General features: G+C 42.3%; 1 protein-coding gene across 2 annotated transcripts in view; it reads right to left on the minus strand.

Moving 5' to 3' along the window:
- Positions 1-18,660, minus strand: part of zswim5 (zinc finger, SWIM-type containing 5) — a 237,969-nt gene that overhangs the window by 3,877 nt on the left and 215,432 nt on the right. For both annotated transcript variants that reach the window (XM_059984110.1, XM_059984109.1), the window contains 5 exons: positions 16,536-16,796; positions 15,451-15,586; positions 13,914-14,071; positions 10,587-10,750; positions 9,223-9,304 (listed from right to left, as the gene is read on the minus strand). In XM_059984110.1, coding sequence (XP_059840093.1) covers positions 9,223-9,304; positions 10,587-10,750; positions 13,914-14,071; positions 15,451-15,586; positions 16,536-16,796 — 801 coding nt within the window. The remainder of the gene's footprint in view (positions 1-9,222; positions 9,305-10,586; positions 10,751-13,913; positions 14,072-15,450; positions 15,587-16,535; positions 16,797-18,660) is intronic.

Genomic DNA, 18,660 nt, shown 5'->3' on the forward strand with positions numbered 1-18,660 from the left:
TCCCCTCCACTAAAACACTTAACCACCTGGCAAATCTTCAACTGCTTCTCTTTCAATTCCTCTCAGTTTCTATAAATCAGGTGTAACCATTCACTCACATCTGTCACAGCTAAGTCTGCCTTTGTGTCAGCTACATAGAACAGTCCATGTTCCAAGCCGATATTGGCAATGGTCTCCAACTCATTCCCTGTTACACTGACAACTGCATTGGTGTTGCTTCCTGCATCTGTGGGGAACTCATTAACTTTATCACCTTTGTCACCAACTTCCATTCTGCCCTCAAATTCACCTGAGTTGTCCCTGACTCTTCTCTGCCTTTTCTGGTTTCTTCTCCGTTTCAGGAGGTAAAATAACCACCGATATCTACAAGAAATCACACAGCTTCCTCACTACACTTCCTCCTATCCTGTCATCTGCAAGGATGTCATCTCTTTCTCTCAGGTCTTGTGCCTCCACAGTATTTGGTCCCAAGATTATACTCTCTATTCTTTGCCCATTGAAATGGCCTCACATGCATTTCCTCCATATCTGCTCTCATCCCCCTCCCTCCTCAGTCAGACCTGAGACAGATCTCCCCTTTCACTCCATTAGCCTCTATATCTGGCACATCATCCCTTGCTATTTTCACCAATTCTAATGGGGTCCCACCACCACTCACATCTTCCCCTCTCCCTTCTCCACACTTTCTGCTTTCCACTCTCTTTGTGTTTTCCTGGGATGCTCAACCCATTTCCATCCACCATTCCTGACACTTTCCCCTTTAACAGTAAAGGGAGCAGCATTCATCCCTACACCAACTCTCTCACCTCCATCCAGGAAGCTAAACACCTCAAGCACATGAGGCAGAGATTCACATGCACCATTTCCAACCTGGTCTGTTACATTTGGAGCTCACAATGTGGTCTGCTCCACATCGATGAGACCAAGGAAAGGCTAGGTGACTCCTTTGAGAACACCCACAGTCTGTTCACAATGTCTTTGGTTGCATGTCACTTTAACTGCACTTTCCATTCCCACTCTAACCTGTCCTTGGCCTTTGCCACTGCCATTTCGAGGCTTATTGAAAGCTAGGACACTACTTTACATATTGCTTGGGTTGCCTACAACCCAGTTGTATGAACGGTGCATTATCCAATTTCAGTCAACCTCCTGTGTTCCTTTTCCACTCCCACCAGTTCAATCAATTTCTCCCTCCACTTTTCAATCCCTCCATTCCACCTCATACCTGGACACATGTCCCCACTCACTCCCTTCCTTAACCGCTTCTACCGTTCATCTACTAATGACTATCTTTCATCTTAGCCTTCTCACTTCAGCTGCCAAATCTGCACCACATACCCACCCCTAAATCCAATCTGTTTCCATCTGTCGTCCACTAGTCCAAGCTTTCCCTCTCCCACTCACTTTAATATACTGGACATCTTAGTCGTGATGCAGGGTCTCAGCCCGAAACACTGACCATGCCTTTGCCTCCTCGAATGCTGCTTAACCACTGATGTCTTTCAGTTTATTTATTTTTATCTGAGATAACAAAGATGGTACACTTATTGAAATGGTGCATTTTAATAATATAATAATCTTAACAGAGAATGTTTTTGTTGTGGACAGCTGTAAATAATAAGACCTTAAGATATGGAGTAGAATTAGGCCATTTTGTCCATCAAGTCTGCTCCACCATCGTATCCTTGCTCAGCACCAAACTCTTGCCTTCCCCTGTGTCCCTTCATGCCCTGACCAATCCATCAGTCTCTGCATTAAATATGCATAAAGACTTGGCCTCCACAGCTGTCTGTGGCAAAGAATTCCACAGATTCACCACTCCCTGGCTAAAGAAATTCTTCCTCATCTCCGTTCTAAAAGGACACCCCTCTATTCTGAGGCTTTAAGCCCAGTGGGTTCCCAACCATTTTTTTCTATGCCATGGACCCCTACCATTAACCAAGGAGTCTGTGAACCCCAAGGTTGAGAAAGACTGTCTTAGACTTTCCCACCATAGGAGACATCCTCTCCACCTGGTCAAGGCCTTTCACCATTCGACAGGTTTCAGCGAGGTCACCACTCATTCTTCTGAATTCTAGTGAATATCAGCCCAGAGCCATCAAAAGCTCTTCATATGAAAAGCCATTCAATCCTGGAATCATTTTTGTGAACCTCCTTAGAACCCTCTCCAGTTTCAGCACATCCTTTTGAAGATAAGGGGCCCAAAACTGCTCACATTACTTCAAATGAGATCTTACCAGTGCTTTATAAAGTCTCTACATTACTTCCTTGCTTTTATATTCTAGTCCTCTTGAAAGGAATGCTAACATTGCATTTGCCTTCCTCACCACAGACTCAACCTGCAAACTGAAATAACAAGCAGGATAGACAAAGAAGAATTGGTTGATGTTGTTTACTTGGATTTTCAGAAGGCTTTTCACAAGGTGCCACACGAGGATGCTTAACAAGCTATGAGTCCATGGTCCTACAGGAAAGAGTCTAGCACGGATAAAGCAGTGGCTGATGGGAAGGAGACAGAGTGGGAATAAATGGAGCCTTTTCTGGTTATCTGCCAGTGGCTAGTGGTGTTCTACAGGGGTCTGTGTTGGGACTGATTCTTTTTATTTTATAGTTGATGATTTGGATGATGGAATCGATGCCTTTGTTGCAAATTTTGCAGACAATATGAAAATAGGTGGAGGGGCAGGTGGTTTTGAGAAAGTAGAGAGGCTACAGAAGGACTTGGACAGATTAGGAGAATGGGCAAAGAAGTGGCAGATGGAATACAGTGTTGGGAAGTGTATGGTCATGGACTTTGGTAGGAGAAAAGAAAGGGTTGACTATTTCCTCAATGGAGATAAAATACAAAAAACTGAAATGCAAACAGGCTTGGGAGTCTTTGTGCAGGATTGCCTAAAGCCACTAGCCACTGGCAGACAACCAGAAAAGGCTCCATTTATTCCCACTCTTTGTCTCTTGCCCATCAGCCACTGCTTTATCCGTGCTTGAATCTTTCCTGTAGGACCATGGACTCATAGCTTGTTAAGCATCCTCGTGTGGCACCTTGTCAAAAGCCTTCTGAAAATCCAAGTAAACAACATCAACCAATTCTTCTTTGTCTATCCTGCTTGTTATTTCTTCAAAGAATTCCAACAGATTTGTCAGGCAAGATTTTCCTTTGAGGAAACCATGCTGACACTATGGCCAATTTCCAAGTACCCTGAGACCTCATCCTTAATAATCAACTCCAACATCTTCCCAACCACAGAGGTGAGACTAACTGGCCTATTAGTTCCTTTCTTCTGCCTCTCCCCCTTCTTGGAGTGACATTTGCAATTTTCCAGTCTTCCGGAACCATTCCAGAATACAATTATTCTTGAAAGATTATTACTAATGCCTTCACAATCTCTTCAGACACGTCTTTCAGAACCCCAGGGTGCACATCACCTGGTCCAGATGACTTATCTACCTTCGGACCTTTCAGTTTCCCAAGAACCTTCTCTCTAGTTATGGTAACTTCACATAGTTCATTCCCTCTGACACCTGGAACTGTCACCATACTGCTGGTGTCTTCCACAGTAAAGACGGATGCAAAAATAGTTATTTGTTCACTTGCCATTTCATTGTCATCGTCCCCATTACTACCTGTCCAGCATAATTTTCCAGCAGTCTGATATCCACTCTCGCCTCTGTTTTATACTTAATGTGTTTGAAGAAACTTTTGGTATTCTCTTTAATATTATTGGCTAGCTTAATTCCGTATTCCACCTTTCCCTTCTTAATGACTTTCTTTAGTTGCAGAAGGGTGGGGAAAGGAAGAGAATGGCAGCAGTGATAGGGGACTCTACAGTTAGGGGGTCAGACAGGTGATTCTGTGGACACAGGAAAGAAACACGGATGGTAGTTTGCCAGGGTCCGGGATGTTTCTGATCGCGTTCATGATATCTTGAAGTGGGAAGGTGAATAGCCAGGGATCGTGGCACATATTCGTACTAGTGACACAGGTAGGAAAAGGGAAGAGGTTCTGAAAACAGCCTACAGGGAGATAGGAACAAAGTTGAGAAGCATGACCTGAAAGATATTAATCTCAGGATTACTGCCTGTGTTACACAACAGTGAGTATACGAGTTGAGTGAGGTGGAGGATAAGTATGTGGCTGAGGGATTGGAGCAAGGGGCAGGGATTCAGATTTCTGGATCATTGGGACCTCTTCTGGGGCAAGAGTGACCTGTACAAAAAGGACAGGATGCACTTGAATCCGAGGGGGACCAATATTCTGGTAGGAATGTTTGCTAAGGCCACTGGGGAGAGTTTAAACTAGAATCGCTGGGGGTGGGAGCCAAACTGAAGAGACGGAGGAAGGGGTGGTTGGTTCACAAATTAAGAAAGCTTGTAGACAGTGTGAGGGAGAGGTACACAGGTGATAGAGAAGGGAAGCGCTCAGACTGATGGTTTGAGATCGGTCTATTTTAATGCAAGGAGTATTATGAACAAAGCGAATGAGCTTAGAGTGTGGATCAGTACTTGGGGATACGATGTGGTGGCCATTACAGAGACTTGGGTGGCTAAGGGACAGGAATGGTTACTTCAAGTGCCACGCTTTAAATGTTTCAGAAAGGACAGGAAGGGAGACAAAAGAGGTGGGGGTGTGGCACTGTTGATCAGAGATAGTGACACGACTGCAGAAAAGGAGGAAGTCATGAAGGGATTGTCGACCGAGTCTTTGTGGGTGGAAGTTAGAAACAGGAAGGGGTCAATGGGAGAAGGCAGTTCAAATGGTTTCAGGGAAAGGAAGAGGATGGCAGCAGTGATAGGGGACTCTATAGTTAGGGGGTCAAACAGCTGATTCTGTGGACACAGGAAAGAAGCACGGATGGTAGTTTGCATCCCAGATGTCAGGGCCCAGGACGTTTCTGATCACGTCCACGGAATCCTGAAATGGGAAGGAGAACAGCCAGAGGTTGTGGTACATAATGGTACAAAAGACATATGCAGGAAAAGGGAAGAGGTCCTGAAAGCAGACTACAGGGTTTTAGGAAGGAAGTTGAAAAGCAGGACCACGAAGGTAGCAATCTTGGGATTACTGCCTGTGCCACATGACAGTGAGGACAGGAATAGGATGAGGTGGAGGATAAATGTGTGGCTGAGGGATTAGAGCAGGGGCAGGGATTCAGATTTCTGGATCATTGGGACCTCTTTTGGGGCAGGCGTAACCTGTACAAAAAGGACAAGTTGCACTTGCATCACAGGGGTACCAATATCCTGGTGGGGACGTTTACTAAGACTATTAGGGAGAGTTTAAACTAGAATTGCTGGGCGGTGGGAACTAAACTGAAGAGATGGAGGAAGAGGCAGTTGGCTCACAAATAGAGAAAGCTTGGAGGCAGTGCAAGAGGGCAGATAGGCAGGTGATAGAGAAGAAATGCACTCAGACTGAGGGTTTGAGATGTGTCTATTTTAATGCAAGGAGTATTAGGAACAAAGTAGATGAGCTTAGAGCGTGGATCAGTACTTAGAGCTATGATATTGCGGCCATTACAGAGACTTGGATGGCTCAGAGGCAGGAATGGTTACTTCAAGTGCCAAGCTTTAGATGTTTCAGAAAGGACAGGGAGGGAGGTAAAAGAGGTGGGGGCGTGGCACTGTTGATCAAAGATAGTGTCACGGCTGCAGAAAAGGAGGAAGACACGGAGGGATTGTCTACGGAGTCTCTGTGGGTGGAACAGGAAGGGGTCAAAAACACTACTATGTGCTTTTTATAGACCACCCAATAGTAATAGGGACATCGAGGAGCAGATAGGGAGACAGATTCTGGAAAGATGTAATAATAACAGGGTTGTCGTGGTGGGAGATTTTAATTTCCCAAATATCGATTGGCATCTGCCTAGAGCGAGGGGTTTAGATGGGGTGGAGTTTGTTAGCTGTGTTCAGGAAGGTTTCCTGACACAATATGTAGATAAGCCTACAAGAGGAGAGGCTGTACTTGATCTGGTATCTTGTCAGGTGTCAGGTCTCTCAATGGGAGAGCATTTTGGAGATAGTGATTACAGTTCTATCTCCTTTACTATAGCATTGGAGGGGGATAGGAACAGACAAGTTAGGAAATTGTTCCATTGGAGTAAGGGGAATTATGAAGCTATCAGGCAGGAACTTGGAAGCATAAATTGGGAATAGATGTTCTCAGGGAAATGAACGGCAGAAATGTGGCAAATGTTCAGAGGATATTTGGGTAGCATTCTGCATACGTACTTTCCAATGAGCCAGGGAAAGGGTGGTAGGGTACAGGAACCATGGTGTACATAGGCTGTTGAAAATCTCGTCAAGAAGAAAAGCTTACGAAAGGTTCAAAAAAATAGGTAATGATAGAGATCTAGGAGATTATAAGGCTAGCAGGAAGGAGCTTAAGAACTAAATTAGGAGAGCCAGAAGGGACCATGAGGAGGCCTTGGCGAGCAGGATTAAAGAAAACCCGAAGGCATTCTACAGGTATGTGAAGAGCAAGAGGATAAGACATGAGAGAATAGGACCAACCAAGTGTGACAGTGAAAGAGTGTGTATGGAACCGGAGGAGGTAGCAGAGATACTTAATGAATTACTTTCCTTCAGTATTCACTACGGAAAAGGACCTTGGCGATTGTAGGGATGACTTACAGTGGACTAAAAATCTTCAGCATATAGACATTAAGAAAGAGGATGTGCTGGAGCTTTTGGAAAACATCAAGTTGGAGAAGTGACTGGGACTGGACGAGATGTACCCAGGCTACTGTTGGAGGCGAGGGAGGAGATTGCTGAGCCCCTGGCAATGATCTTCGCATCATCGATGGGGACGGGAGAGGTTCTGGAGGATTGGAGGGTTGGAGATGTTGTTCCCTTATTCATGAAAGGGAGTAGAGATAGCCCAGGAAATTATAGACCTGTGAGTCTTACTGCAGTCAACTCTTTAAGTTGATGGAGAAGATCCTGAGAGGCAGGATCTATGAACATTTGGAGTGACATTATAAGATTAGGAATAGTCAGGATGGCTTTGTCAAAGGCAGGTCATGCTTTACTATAGCCTGACTGAGTTTTTTGAGGATGTGACTAAACACACTGATGAAGGTAGAGCCATAGATGTAGTGTATATGGATTTCAGCAAAGCATTTGATAAGGTACCCCATGCAAGGCTTATTGAGAAAGTAAGGAAGCATGGGATCCAAGGGGACATTGCTTTGTGGATTCAGAACTGGCTTGCCCACAGAAGGCAAAGAGCAGTTGTAGACAGGTCATATTCTGCATTGAGATTGGTGACCAGTGGAGTGTCTCAGGGATCTGTTCTGGGATCTCTTCTCTTTCTGATTTTTATAAATGACCTGGATGAGGGAGTGGAGGAATGGGTTAGTAAATTTGCTGATGACACAAAGGTTGGGGGTGTTGTGGATAGTGTGAAGGGCTGTCAGAGGTTACAGTGGGACATCGATAGGATGCAAAACTGGGCTGAGAAGTGGCAGATGGTGTTCAACCCAGATAAGTGTGAGGTGGTCGTTTTGGTAGGTCAAATATGATGGCAGAATATACTATTAATGGTAAGTCTCTTGGCAGTGTGGAGGATCAGAGGGATCTTGGGCTCTGTGTCCATAGGACACTCAAAGCTGCTGCGCAGGTTGACTCTGTGGTTAAGAAGGCTTACGGTAGATTGGCCTTCATCAATCGTGGGATGGAGTTCAAGAGCCGAGAGGTAATGATACAGCTGGTCAGACCACTCTTGGAGTACTGTGCTCAGTTCTGGTCACCTCACTACAAGAAGCATGTGGAAAGTATAGAAAGGTTGCAGAGGAGATTTACAAGGATGTTGCCAGGATTCGGGAGCAAGACTTATGAGAATAGGTTGAGTGAACTCAGCCTTTTCTCCTTGGAGCGATGAAGGATGAGAGGTGACCAGTTAGAGGTGTATAAGATGATGAGAAGCATTGGTTGGGTGGATAGTCAGAGGTCTTTTCCTAGGGTTGAAATGGCTAACATGAGAGGGCACAGTTTTAAGGTGCTTGGAAGTCAGGGGATGTCAAAGGGGACGTCAGGGGCAAGTTTTTTTAGACAGAGAGCGGTGAGTGTGTGGAATGGGCTGCTGGTGACTGTGGTGCAGGCGGATACAATAGAGGCTCCTGGATAGGTACATGGAGCTCAGAAAAATAGAGGGCTATGTGTAACCCTAGGTAATTTCTAGAGTAAGTACATGTTCCGCATAGCACAGTGGGCCAAAAGGCCTGTATTGTACTGTAGGTTTTCTATGTTTCTATGGTTCTTTTGGTTTTTAAAATTTACCCAATCCTCTAACTTCCCACTAATTTTTGCTCTATTATATGCCCTCTCTTTGACTTTTATGTTGCCTTTGACTTCCCTTGATAGCCACGGTTCTGTCATCCTACCTTTAGAATACTTCTTTCTCTTTAGGGTGTATATATCCTGTGCCTTCCGACTAACCTCCAGAAATTCTAGCCATTGCTGCTCTGCCACCATCCCTGCCAGTGTTCTTTTCCAATCAATTCCAGCCAACTCCTCCCTCATGCTTCTGTAATTGCCTTTACTCCACAGTAATACTGATACATCTGACTTTAGCTTCTCCTTCTCAAGTTTCAGGGTGAATTTGATCATGTTATGATCACTTTCCAATAAGGGTTCTTTTACCTTGAACTCTCTAATCAATTCTGGCTCATTGCCCAAGACCCAATCCAGAATAGCTGATCCTCTAGTGGGCTCTACCACAAACTGCTCTAAAAAGCCATCTCGTGGGCACTCTAGAAACTCCCCCTCCTGGAATCCAGCACCAACCTGATTTTCCCAGAATAACTGCATATTGAAGTCCCACATGACTACTGTTTGGAGGTCTGTATACAACTCCCATTTGGACCATTTAACACTTGCAGTTCCTTAGCTCTATCCACAATGATTCAACACCTCTTTCTAATGATTAGATTTTATTTATTTTACCAGCAGAGCAATGCCGTCCCCTCTGCCTTCCTGCCTGTTCTTCTGATACAAAGTGTATCCTTGGACATTAAGCTCCCAGCTATAATCTCCTTTCAAACATGGTTCAGTAATTATAATGCATTTACCATCAAATATATTAAAATGAAAAAAATAGCATAAGATATAGCTTGCAATCCCACAGTTCTCTTCCCTTGAGATAAAATAAATGATGAACTGTAAACTGATAAAAGTTTTGACTGTAGACTTTGTAAAATTTAGTGTAATGATTATGTTACATACCAACTTCTGTAGCACAGGTCACCAACCAGCGCACCATTTCCCTGCGCCGCCAATTCAAGGTCGACAGAGTCATCCTCATCACCTGTGAGAAACAAAATAAACTGGATAATGTAATCTTTCATTACGTCTCTACTTTCAACCACAATCATTCTCAACATATGGTCTAAGATGACAGCGCTGTGTCTACAATACTTTAGTGTGGCCCTGGAAAAAACACTATTTCCATTTGCACTATGGTTGAGCAAATGAAGAAGGGTGTGTGGAAGGAGTATTGGCAGGGAGCACTTTGTTTCTATGTTCACTATGACAGAGTAAATGACAAAAGTCCATTCTGAATCAGGGAGCAAAGCAGGGTGAAGGAAGGGGAAAGTGAAGCTCTCTGATCGACAGATTTCTCGTGCTCCTATTTCATGAACAAAGCATTACTAGCAGTCACTTGTTGACAACTGTTGGTTGTCCATGACCCAAAAATTCAGGAGGTTCTCACAGATTAAGTAAAACCTTGGGAAGAGAAACATTAAAGGTGTGGTGCAGATGACATTTCAAAATTTACCTATTGAATATTGAAAGGACTAAATAGAGCAGATGGGGAGAGGGACATTTGCTATGGAGTGGGGGTCTAAGAGCAGAGGGCACAGGCTCAGTAATCAAGGGTGTCATTTAGACCATGAAATGAGGTGGCATTTCTTTAGCCAGAGGGTGGTGAATCTGTGGAATTCATTGCCACTGACTATGGAGGCCAAGTCATTGGGTACAGTTAATGCAGATGATGATAGGTTCTTGATTAGTAAAGATGTCAGTGGTTATGGGAGGATGCAAGAGAATAGGGCTGAGTGAGATAATTAGTCAGCCAAAATTGAATGGTGGAGCAGACTCAATGAGCCAAATGGCCCAATTCTGCTCCTGTGTCGTATGGTCTTAAATTTTATTTTCTCAAAAGGGTTGCAAACCTTTGGAATTCTTTACCCCAGAAACAGTGGATGCAAAATAATTTAGTATAAACAAAACTGAGATTAATGCATAATTGAACTACAAAATAATCAATTATTATAGGGATTGAGCAGAAAAGTGGATTTAAGGTCAAAGATCAGATTGACCATATCATTTTTGATTGGTGAATCAGGCTCAGGAGATCATATGGCCTACAACAGCAGCTGTTCCTTATTTTCCTGCTCTATTCATGATCATTTCAAGTTATCCATCTTTCAATAGGCTGACTTAAGACAAATAGTGTGTTTCAGATCTCTAGCAATGCTTTGCCTTGGCTTGTGTATTCACTCTGCTCGCCTCCTTGCGATTTGCTCTTGCTAAAGTGTGGACCAGAATGGGACTGCTTCACCTGCTGTGGTGAACATTGTTCTTACCTGCAACCCAAGCTCAAGAGCCACGTTGAGAAGCGTAATATCAGGAGGACTGTCCGCCGGTGTGGCTATTTTAAATGCATCTTGGGCCAGTTTGAATATCAAGGAAGAGGAGTGAATGTTCTTCCGGATCGCTTCTAGGACAGTCCGTAACCTCAACATATCTCCTGCAAATGGTCGGAATAAGTTACTTAGATGCTGCTGGCTGCCACGTCGTGCAATTACTGTTCAGTTCACAGAATCAAAGAATGGATGCCGTACCGAAGGATGCCATTCAGCCTGCCCAGTTAGCATTGGCTTTACATAAGAATAATACAGCCTTCCCCCCTCCCCCAGCCCAGGAAATTTGTTCCTTTCACATAGTTATCCAGCATCCTTTTGAAAACTACAAATGAAATTGCATCCACTATTACTCCTGACAGGGTTTTCCAGACCCTAACCACTTCACGTCAAAAAAAATCCTTGTGGGCCCTTCAATAATGAATGCACTCTTTTACCCTGCACCTCAAGTTTATAAACTCTGGATTCAATTTTGTTTTCTTTTTACAAATTGACCTGACCCACCACTTTTAATGATGAGGTCGTATACATAGAGTATGCTCCTGTATTCATTGGCCCTTGTATATTTTTATTATTTTGTCACCTACTTTATATTGCCTCTTTTGTTAACATTAACACACCTGCCTGCTATTTACCTATTCCACCAGTCTGTCCAAAACTGCTTGAATTCCATAATTATTGGCCTTATACTTTGTTCAGCCTTTCTAAACAAGGGTGTAACTCTTGCACTTTCAAGCACTCAAGTACATCGCCTGAATCTATAGTTACAAGGATGATTATGGCCGTGGCCTGTGCATTTTCCTCAGCCACCTGGGAACAATTCCATGGCACTTATCCACTCTAAATGCAGCTTGCCTTTTGGTCTCCGTGCTGCATCAATTTTTAGCCCATCCAGAACCTCCCTTTGCTGAGACTCAACCTGCATTTTCTTCGTAAGTGAGGAATAAAGTAAACTTCTCATTTAATATATTGACTATGTTCTTCCCCTATTCATACGGCTATAGAATTTTTTTGTATTCTCTTGTTGCTATTCTTTACTCATGCTCTTCCTTCGTTCCTCTTTTACTCCCCCCCACCCTGATTTTATTTTTGTAATTAACCTGGTTCCCATATGTGCTAACAGTTTGGCATCTGAAAAACTTCATCATGGGACAAAGTGCCTAAGGTCACCTGCCTACTTTCCGAAGACGGAAAAGGGTGGATACCGGGTAATACGTCACCAGTGGGGACAGAAATAGATAAACCTGAGAGTAAGCGAATTCTGGAAACACTCAGCAGATCAGGCAGCATCTGTGGAGAGAGAAACATTTAATGTTCCAAGTCAGAGACCCTTCATCTGAACTGAGAAAGGGAGATAACTTAGGTACATTTAAACCTCTTTTCTTTCCCTCAGTTGGAGGGTCTTGGACTTGAAATAATAACCCTGTTTCTCTTTCCACAAATGATGCCTAACCTGCTGAGAGCTTCCTGCATTTTCCATCTTTATTTCATATTTTTGAAGTTTTTTCCCTTATTTTCAGCAAGCCATTCTACCTTACATAACTTGGTATTACAATAAAAATTGCTAGTACTTGAAGGTTATCTACGTAGTCACAAAGTCAAAGGCAGGGTGGGTAGGGAAAAATCTGAAATAAATCCCAAGAATGCTAAGAATGAATTTAAATAATCACTACTTACAAAATCAGTAATATATGTTCCCACTAATTTATTTTTAAATAGTTAGAATGCACTGTGGTTATTAATGATATGTGCACTTATATAATATATATGTTATATATAAAACTTATAATATATCTGCACTTAAAATGACAAGTAGTGAACATGTATTACAATGAATCTCAGTGCACTGAGAACTCAATGGAACGTTAACTGCAACTGGTAATGAGGACAGCATCTTGATGAAGGGTCCAGGCCTGAAACATCGACTCTTTATTCCTTTCTGTGGGTGCTGCCTGAACTGCTGGGTTCCTCCAGCATTTTGTGTGTGTTACCCCAGATTTCCATCATCTACAGAATCTCTCAAGTCTTTAACTCTGAGGAAAATAAACACTGGGCGCCTTTAGACTGCTGAAATTTTATTTTATTTTAACAATCTAACTTGTTAGTACCATCATATTTCAGTCCTGTTGCACAGAAGACTGGACGTTCATACAATCATCGCGTGTGTTATGTATGAACTTATGAACAAGAACCTTTCCTACTTGGTGACACCATTCAGATGTCTCTTATCGACCAGCAGCAACGCAGTTGCCCCAAAGCAGAAACAACAAAAGGTCTCTTCTACCCACAACAAACTCCCGATAAAGCAAGATCCAGGGAATGCTCTTTAATCCAGAAAATGTGACATAATTTGAACTGTAGTTCTGCACATTTTATTAAATCAGGAAGGATTTTAATAATATACAAAATATTATACTGCCCATATTGAGCATGCAATATAACAATAAAGCACAATGAAAGAAAAATATCTTTAAATATATGAACAGGAGAAAATCTGCAGATGCTGGAAATCCTAAGCAACACACACAAAATGCTGGAGGAACTCAGTAGGCCAGGCAGTACCTACTGAAAAGAGTAAATACTCGATTTCTCGGCCCAAGACCTTTCTTCAGAACAATAGATGAAGGTTTTTTTTTAATACAAATCACACTTACACTATGAATAAACAAGCATTCTGGTTTAGAAACTTGCAGATTTCACATCCCAGTTAGAATTTTTGGAAAATATTTTAAAAGCACATCAGCAACATTTTGCAGCAAAGCTGGTGTGGGATTTTGCATGCTCAGACGAAGCTCAGCAGAAAGACTCCCCTCTCTCAGAAAAGCAGTTTTACGTTATTTTTATTTAGCCATTATGACGTGGATACAAGATTTCCAGCCCTACGAGCCACACTGCCCCGGCAGCCCGGGACAGACCCAATTAACCTGAACCTAACCATGGGACAGTGGGAGGAAACCTGAGGATCTGGAGAAGACCCATGCATTCCACAGGGAGGATGCACAGACACTCTTAACAGAGCGACACCGGAACTGAACTCCAAACTCCAGAATGCCCCGTGCTGTAACAGTGCCATGCTAACCGCTACTTTTAATTTTTTCTTTTTCCCCCAAGCAGCACACCCAAATGACTTGCTCCCTTACAACCCCAGTGGCTAAATGAAATTTATTGAATGGCAGACCACAGACACCGTGCTTTCACATCACCACTTCATCGAAGAGACTAAGTAAGTAACGCGAACATCAAAGTTCCTTCTCGTTTGCACTGACTAACCTTTGGCAGCTGTTAACATTGTCGAGGCCAGCTCACATTGTTGAGACTCCAGGTGCCCTAAAGTGAACCAACGAGGGTATCGACTGGGTACAACAGAAACAATGTGGTGGGGGTGTGAGACATCACCTGCGTGTGCGGTGGACTCCAGAACAGGCAATCTGAAAAAAAATAAGAAGGGGTATGATATATTGAGCCCACTGGGGATCCTCTGGTGGTAGTTAGCCCTAGTAGATATCTCAAAATGCCCACACTTGGTATTAATCAATTTGTAGATTCAGTGAATGGTTCGTCTTAAATGGCTGTATCTTCATTTCTTCATGGTTTTTCTTTCTAGATTCCTATGTACAGAAAATAATTATTGCAATCATGATCACAAAATACAGACTCATTTTCCCACTCCACAGAGACTGAGTTGGGGAGAAAAACACGGAGTGTATCTTCCCTTCAACTTGGACAGTTCCTTTCAGTTTGTAGGAGTGGAAAGTTTTCTGTGAAGATGCTACCCTATCAAACTTTAACCAAGAACCTTACTGAATATTCTGACTTCAGCACAATGTATTTTGACTGGTTCTCCAAGTGGAGTTGTCCTTGTCAGGGGGTGTTGAACCTGTGAGACTTAATGCGACAGGCAGCTATGGAGGGTAAGTCATTTAAAGCAGAGGTCGATAGGTTCTTGATTAATGAGGGTGTCAAAGGTTATGGGGAGAAAGCAAAAGACTGGGCTTGAGGGAGCTAATAAATCAGCCATGATGAAATGGCAAAGCTGAACGGCCTAATTCTGCTCCTATGTCTTATGGCCATCATCGAAATGAAAAAGAAACACCTCAAGTATCTGGCTTTACTTTTATCACTACTTCATCACACAGCCCATTATATGCACAAGGGTTCCTGGTGCAAACTAAAATCCAGAAAGTAGGTTCTATTCTGTCACTAAAAGTATCTGAGATGGCATCATTCCCTCCTATGTCCAGTATGATACTTGCCGGTTGTGCTACGTCTTTTGGCAGCATGCCCAGTAGAGTGCTTCAGGGAACACGAGGATAAATAAAGAGGTTACAGCTTCAGCTCAGCAGTTGCCTAGGAACTGAATGTTCCCTAGATGAAACAACAAAATAGCAGGGATCCTTCCATTCCTTCTGATTTAAACTCAACGTAACCATCTCTCAGATGGTGCCTTAGAATTGTTCTAGTTTTTGCCACTTTTCCTGTAGGAAAAGAAATTGGATGTTTCTTGCACCACATCCACCTGTCTCTATGCTTTCCATTGTACTCAATAGCTGACTCACATTCCTGCAGGACGTCATATATTGATGATACTAACGGGTAAAATTACAAAGTTGAGAATAGATTGCTGACCCATCATAGTGACACCACCATCACTATCAGCTGTTGAATATTTTCACAAAACATGATAATCTCCAAATAGCCTGGAGCTGCTGACATGTTACGGCCTGTATTGGGTACAATAATCGACATAACCAGATCACAAGCTATACGCGTCCTATACTTTAATTTACAGTTTAATGAAATTACAAACCTCATTGCTCTTAAAGCCAGCTTGTACGCAAGGTCAGCATCATGCGACAGTAACGCTGAGAAAAGGTACTTCGCAAATGTGTGCATTGGCACGCTTTCTCGGTGAATCACCTCACCCAGGCCGCTGAAAGGACCTCCTGTCAACGATCAGAATTGTCATCAGTTTGGTTGAGAGAGGAAAATCCTCATGAAGTTTTACATAAACTTTCATACAATGTAATATACTTATGTTCAAGACTTCAGTATTTTTCAATTTGTTCCTTACAGATGCTGCAGCATTTTTTTTCAATTGAGTATTGCTTTTACCTGAAACTAAAGAGCTGCCTTCCTTGTCAAGAATCACTGATACAAATATGAAATGAAGATATCCTCAAGCTTCCTGCTACTCACGTTTCTTATTTTTCCTCACAAATAATTGCTGCAAACCACAAAACTGAAGGACTGAATTTCCACTAATCCTTGATAACTTTGATGGAAATAATCACACAAATCCCATAAATTAGACTTCCATCACTAGTCCAGAATTTTTATAGGCCTTCCACTGATGACAACTAAATGAGGCACTATAGAATAGAATATTTTCTTGATGGAGGTACAAGCTTTAAAAATCCCTGTCTTTGATTGAATTATATAGCAGAAATAAATGCACTTTTGTATTTACCAGCACATCCTGCAAAAATTTACCGTGGCTGGTTTATGAAATTACTGTGTTACACATATAATGGAATAGAATGCTTTCTCAGTGGTTCAGGGGAAGTCAAAAGTCAATTCAATAAAAATGAAAACATCTGGAAGTAAAGCTAACTTGGTCACCTAGCTGTGGATCACAGAAATTCAAACTCCTGAAGCAGGTAGCTAACTTACGAGCTCAAAGAAAGCAGAGCTTTGCACAATTTCTCGCTGACTTTTGAGAGTAACAAAGTCAGACCATGGTGTATGAATCCAGCCCTGGTGCTCACGTTACCACTTCTGGAACTGAAGGAGTGCTGTTCTAATTCACTGCATTCTCTAGAGTACCTTCCCAAGTGTAATTGTGGCAAGTCCTTTTCTTACAAATATATGACAACAGTGGATGAATTACTTTACCTTCTAATAGGATAATAGACTGTTTACGTAGGACTTGTACGAGCATTTCATCTAATTCAAGCTCCTGTAGTTTGAAGATGATTTGTTCCTCATTGCGGCAGACCTTGTCTTGTGCATAAAGTCCCTCGGGCATTACTCTTTGCTGCCCCATGCCCATCAGTGCTACCTCCATAGCCAGTGTAAGGTAAGATTCATTGCTATCCGGGCACCCGGACACAGCTACGTGCTGGTAGATGGCAGGCTTCAGATCACTGTTAGAATCTAATGGGAGTAAAATAGACATTAGTCTAAGGAATCCAGAACAAAATGTCAACATCTTCCCATGAATTAATTCTGAAACGCTTTTTAAAATCTCATGCATATGTATATACTTCATGTTTATTACGGTATGTAAAAAAATCCATGCACTTTCTAGTGGTTTTATGAATGAAGCATGGGCCAATGTCTCATCACAAATCTATATCAATAAACAATGTCCTTACAGTAAGATCTGGGATTGAAAGTTTTAATATACCACATAGACTCACACCACCAGGTTCAGGAACAGTTATTCCCCAAATCAGTTCTTGATCCAGAAGGGATAACTTCACTCACCCCAACACTGAACTGTTCCCGTGACCTGTGGACTCACTTTCAAGGTTTCTTCATCTCATGCTCCCAATATTTATTGCTTATTTATTATTATTTTTTGTATTTGCACTATTTGTGTTTTGCACATGGGATTGTTTGTCCATCTTGCTGTGTGCTGTCATGTTTCTACTGTGAATGCGCGCAAGAAAATGATTCTCAGGGTTGTACATGGTGACAAGTATGTACTTGGATAATAAATTTACTTTGAACAAAACTTTCTTTAACTTCTGTGATTATAAACTATATTATTTGTAGGGGGGCGCTGTATTTTCAAACAAACTACAAACAATTACACTGCTAGAAACTTGCTTATTCGCATGGTAATTGTGCAGTTCACACACAGCTTTGTCTTGGCCTACTTATCATCCGTACCCTTACAGTATTACCAATACTGATACAGTTTCTTCGGTTAATTAGCAACATCACGTTAACTAATAAACTAAAAGAAGTATAAGGATGACTATAAGAAGTCTGCTGGTTGGAATTACACAATTTTCATTTAGTTATAGACTATAGTTATTGCTGGCAAGGAGGCAGCAATATTATTGCTGAATTGCTTGAATTGCTGCAGTCTTCTCATTAAGGGTGGTGAGTTTCATTAGTTTAACCCAGTGATGATAGCGGAACAGCAGTTAACTTCTTACTCAGGTTCTTAACTTGGAGGGATCCTATGCTGGCAGCGTTTCCACCCATCCAGTCTATTTAGCAACAGAGATCACCAGTTTAGGAGGCGCTGACAGAATGACCTTCATTTTGTATGGTAGGAATTTCAACCATGGTATGCGCTGGTTATGGAAGCAGCAAAACTGAATGCAGATGGCATACCAATTAAGAGACATGTTGAATCCTTTAATTTCACTCTTGGAGCCAAGCAGCATAAAATAAGGCCTACAGATCTCACTAGCCATCAAAGCCTATTTACACTGTTCCCCGGCAATTTGTTTTTCACTGCTCAACCTGCTAGGTTCCTCCAGCTGCTTTTTTTTTGCTCCATATTCCAGCACCTGTATTCTCTTGTGTCTATACAGATTCTGCTTTATTTTCTCCACATCCATCTCCCTGACCTCAACCATTCTACCTCTTACTTGCAGCAGAATACTCACCTCTCAATTGTGCAGCTTTGGGATGCTGAGCATCTGTGGTCAAAGGGAGAAAGTGCAAACTCTATTTGGAGAGTAACAAAGGTCAGAATGGAGAGTAACAAAGGTTGGGATGGAGAGTAAAAAAGGTCAGGATTGAGAGTAACAAAGATCAGAATGGAGAGTAACAAAGGTCAGGATTGAGAGTAACAAAGGTCAGGATGGAGAGTAACAAAGGTCAGAATGGAGAGTAACAAAGGTCAGGATGGAGAGTAACAAAGGTCAGGATTGAAAGTAACAAAGGTCAGGATTGAGAGTAACAAAGGTCAGGATTGAGAGTAAAAAAGGTCAGGATGGAGAGTAACAAAGGTCAGAATGGAGAGAAACAAAAGTCAGGATTGAGAGTAACAAAGGTC

This window comes from Hypanus sabinus, chromosome 11, assembly GCF_030144855.1.
Source record: "Hypanus sabinus isolate sHypSab1 chromosome 11, sHypSab1.hap1, whole genome shotgun sequence".
NCBI lineage: Eukaryota > Metazoa > Chordata > Chondrichthyes > Myliobatiformes > Dasyatidae > Hypanus > Hypanus sabinus.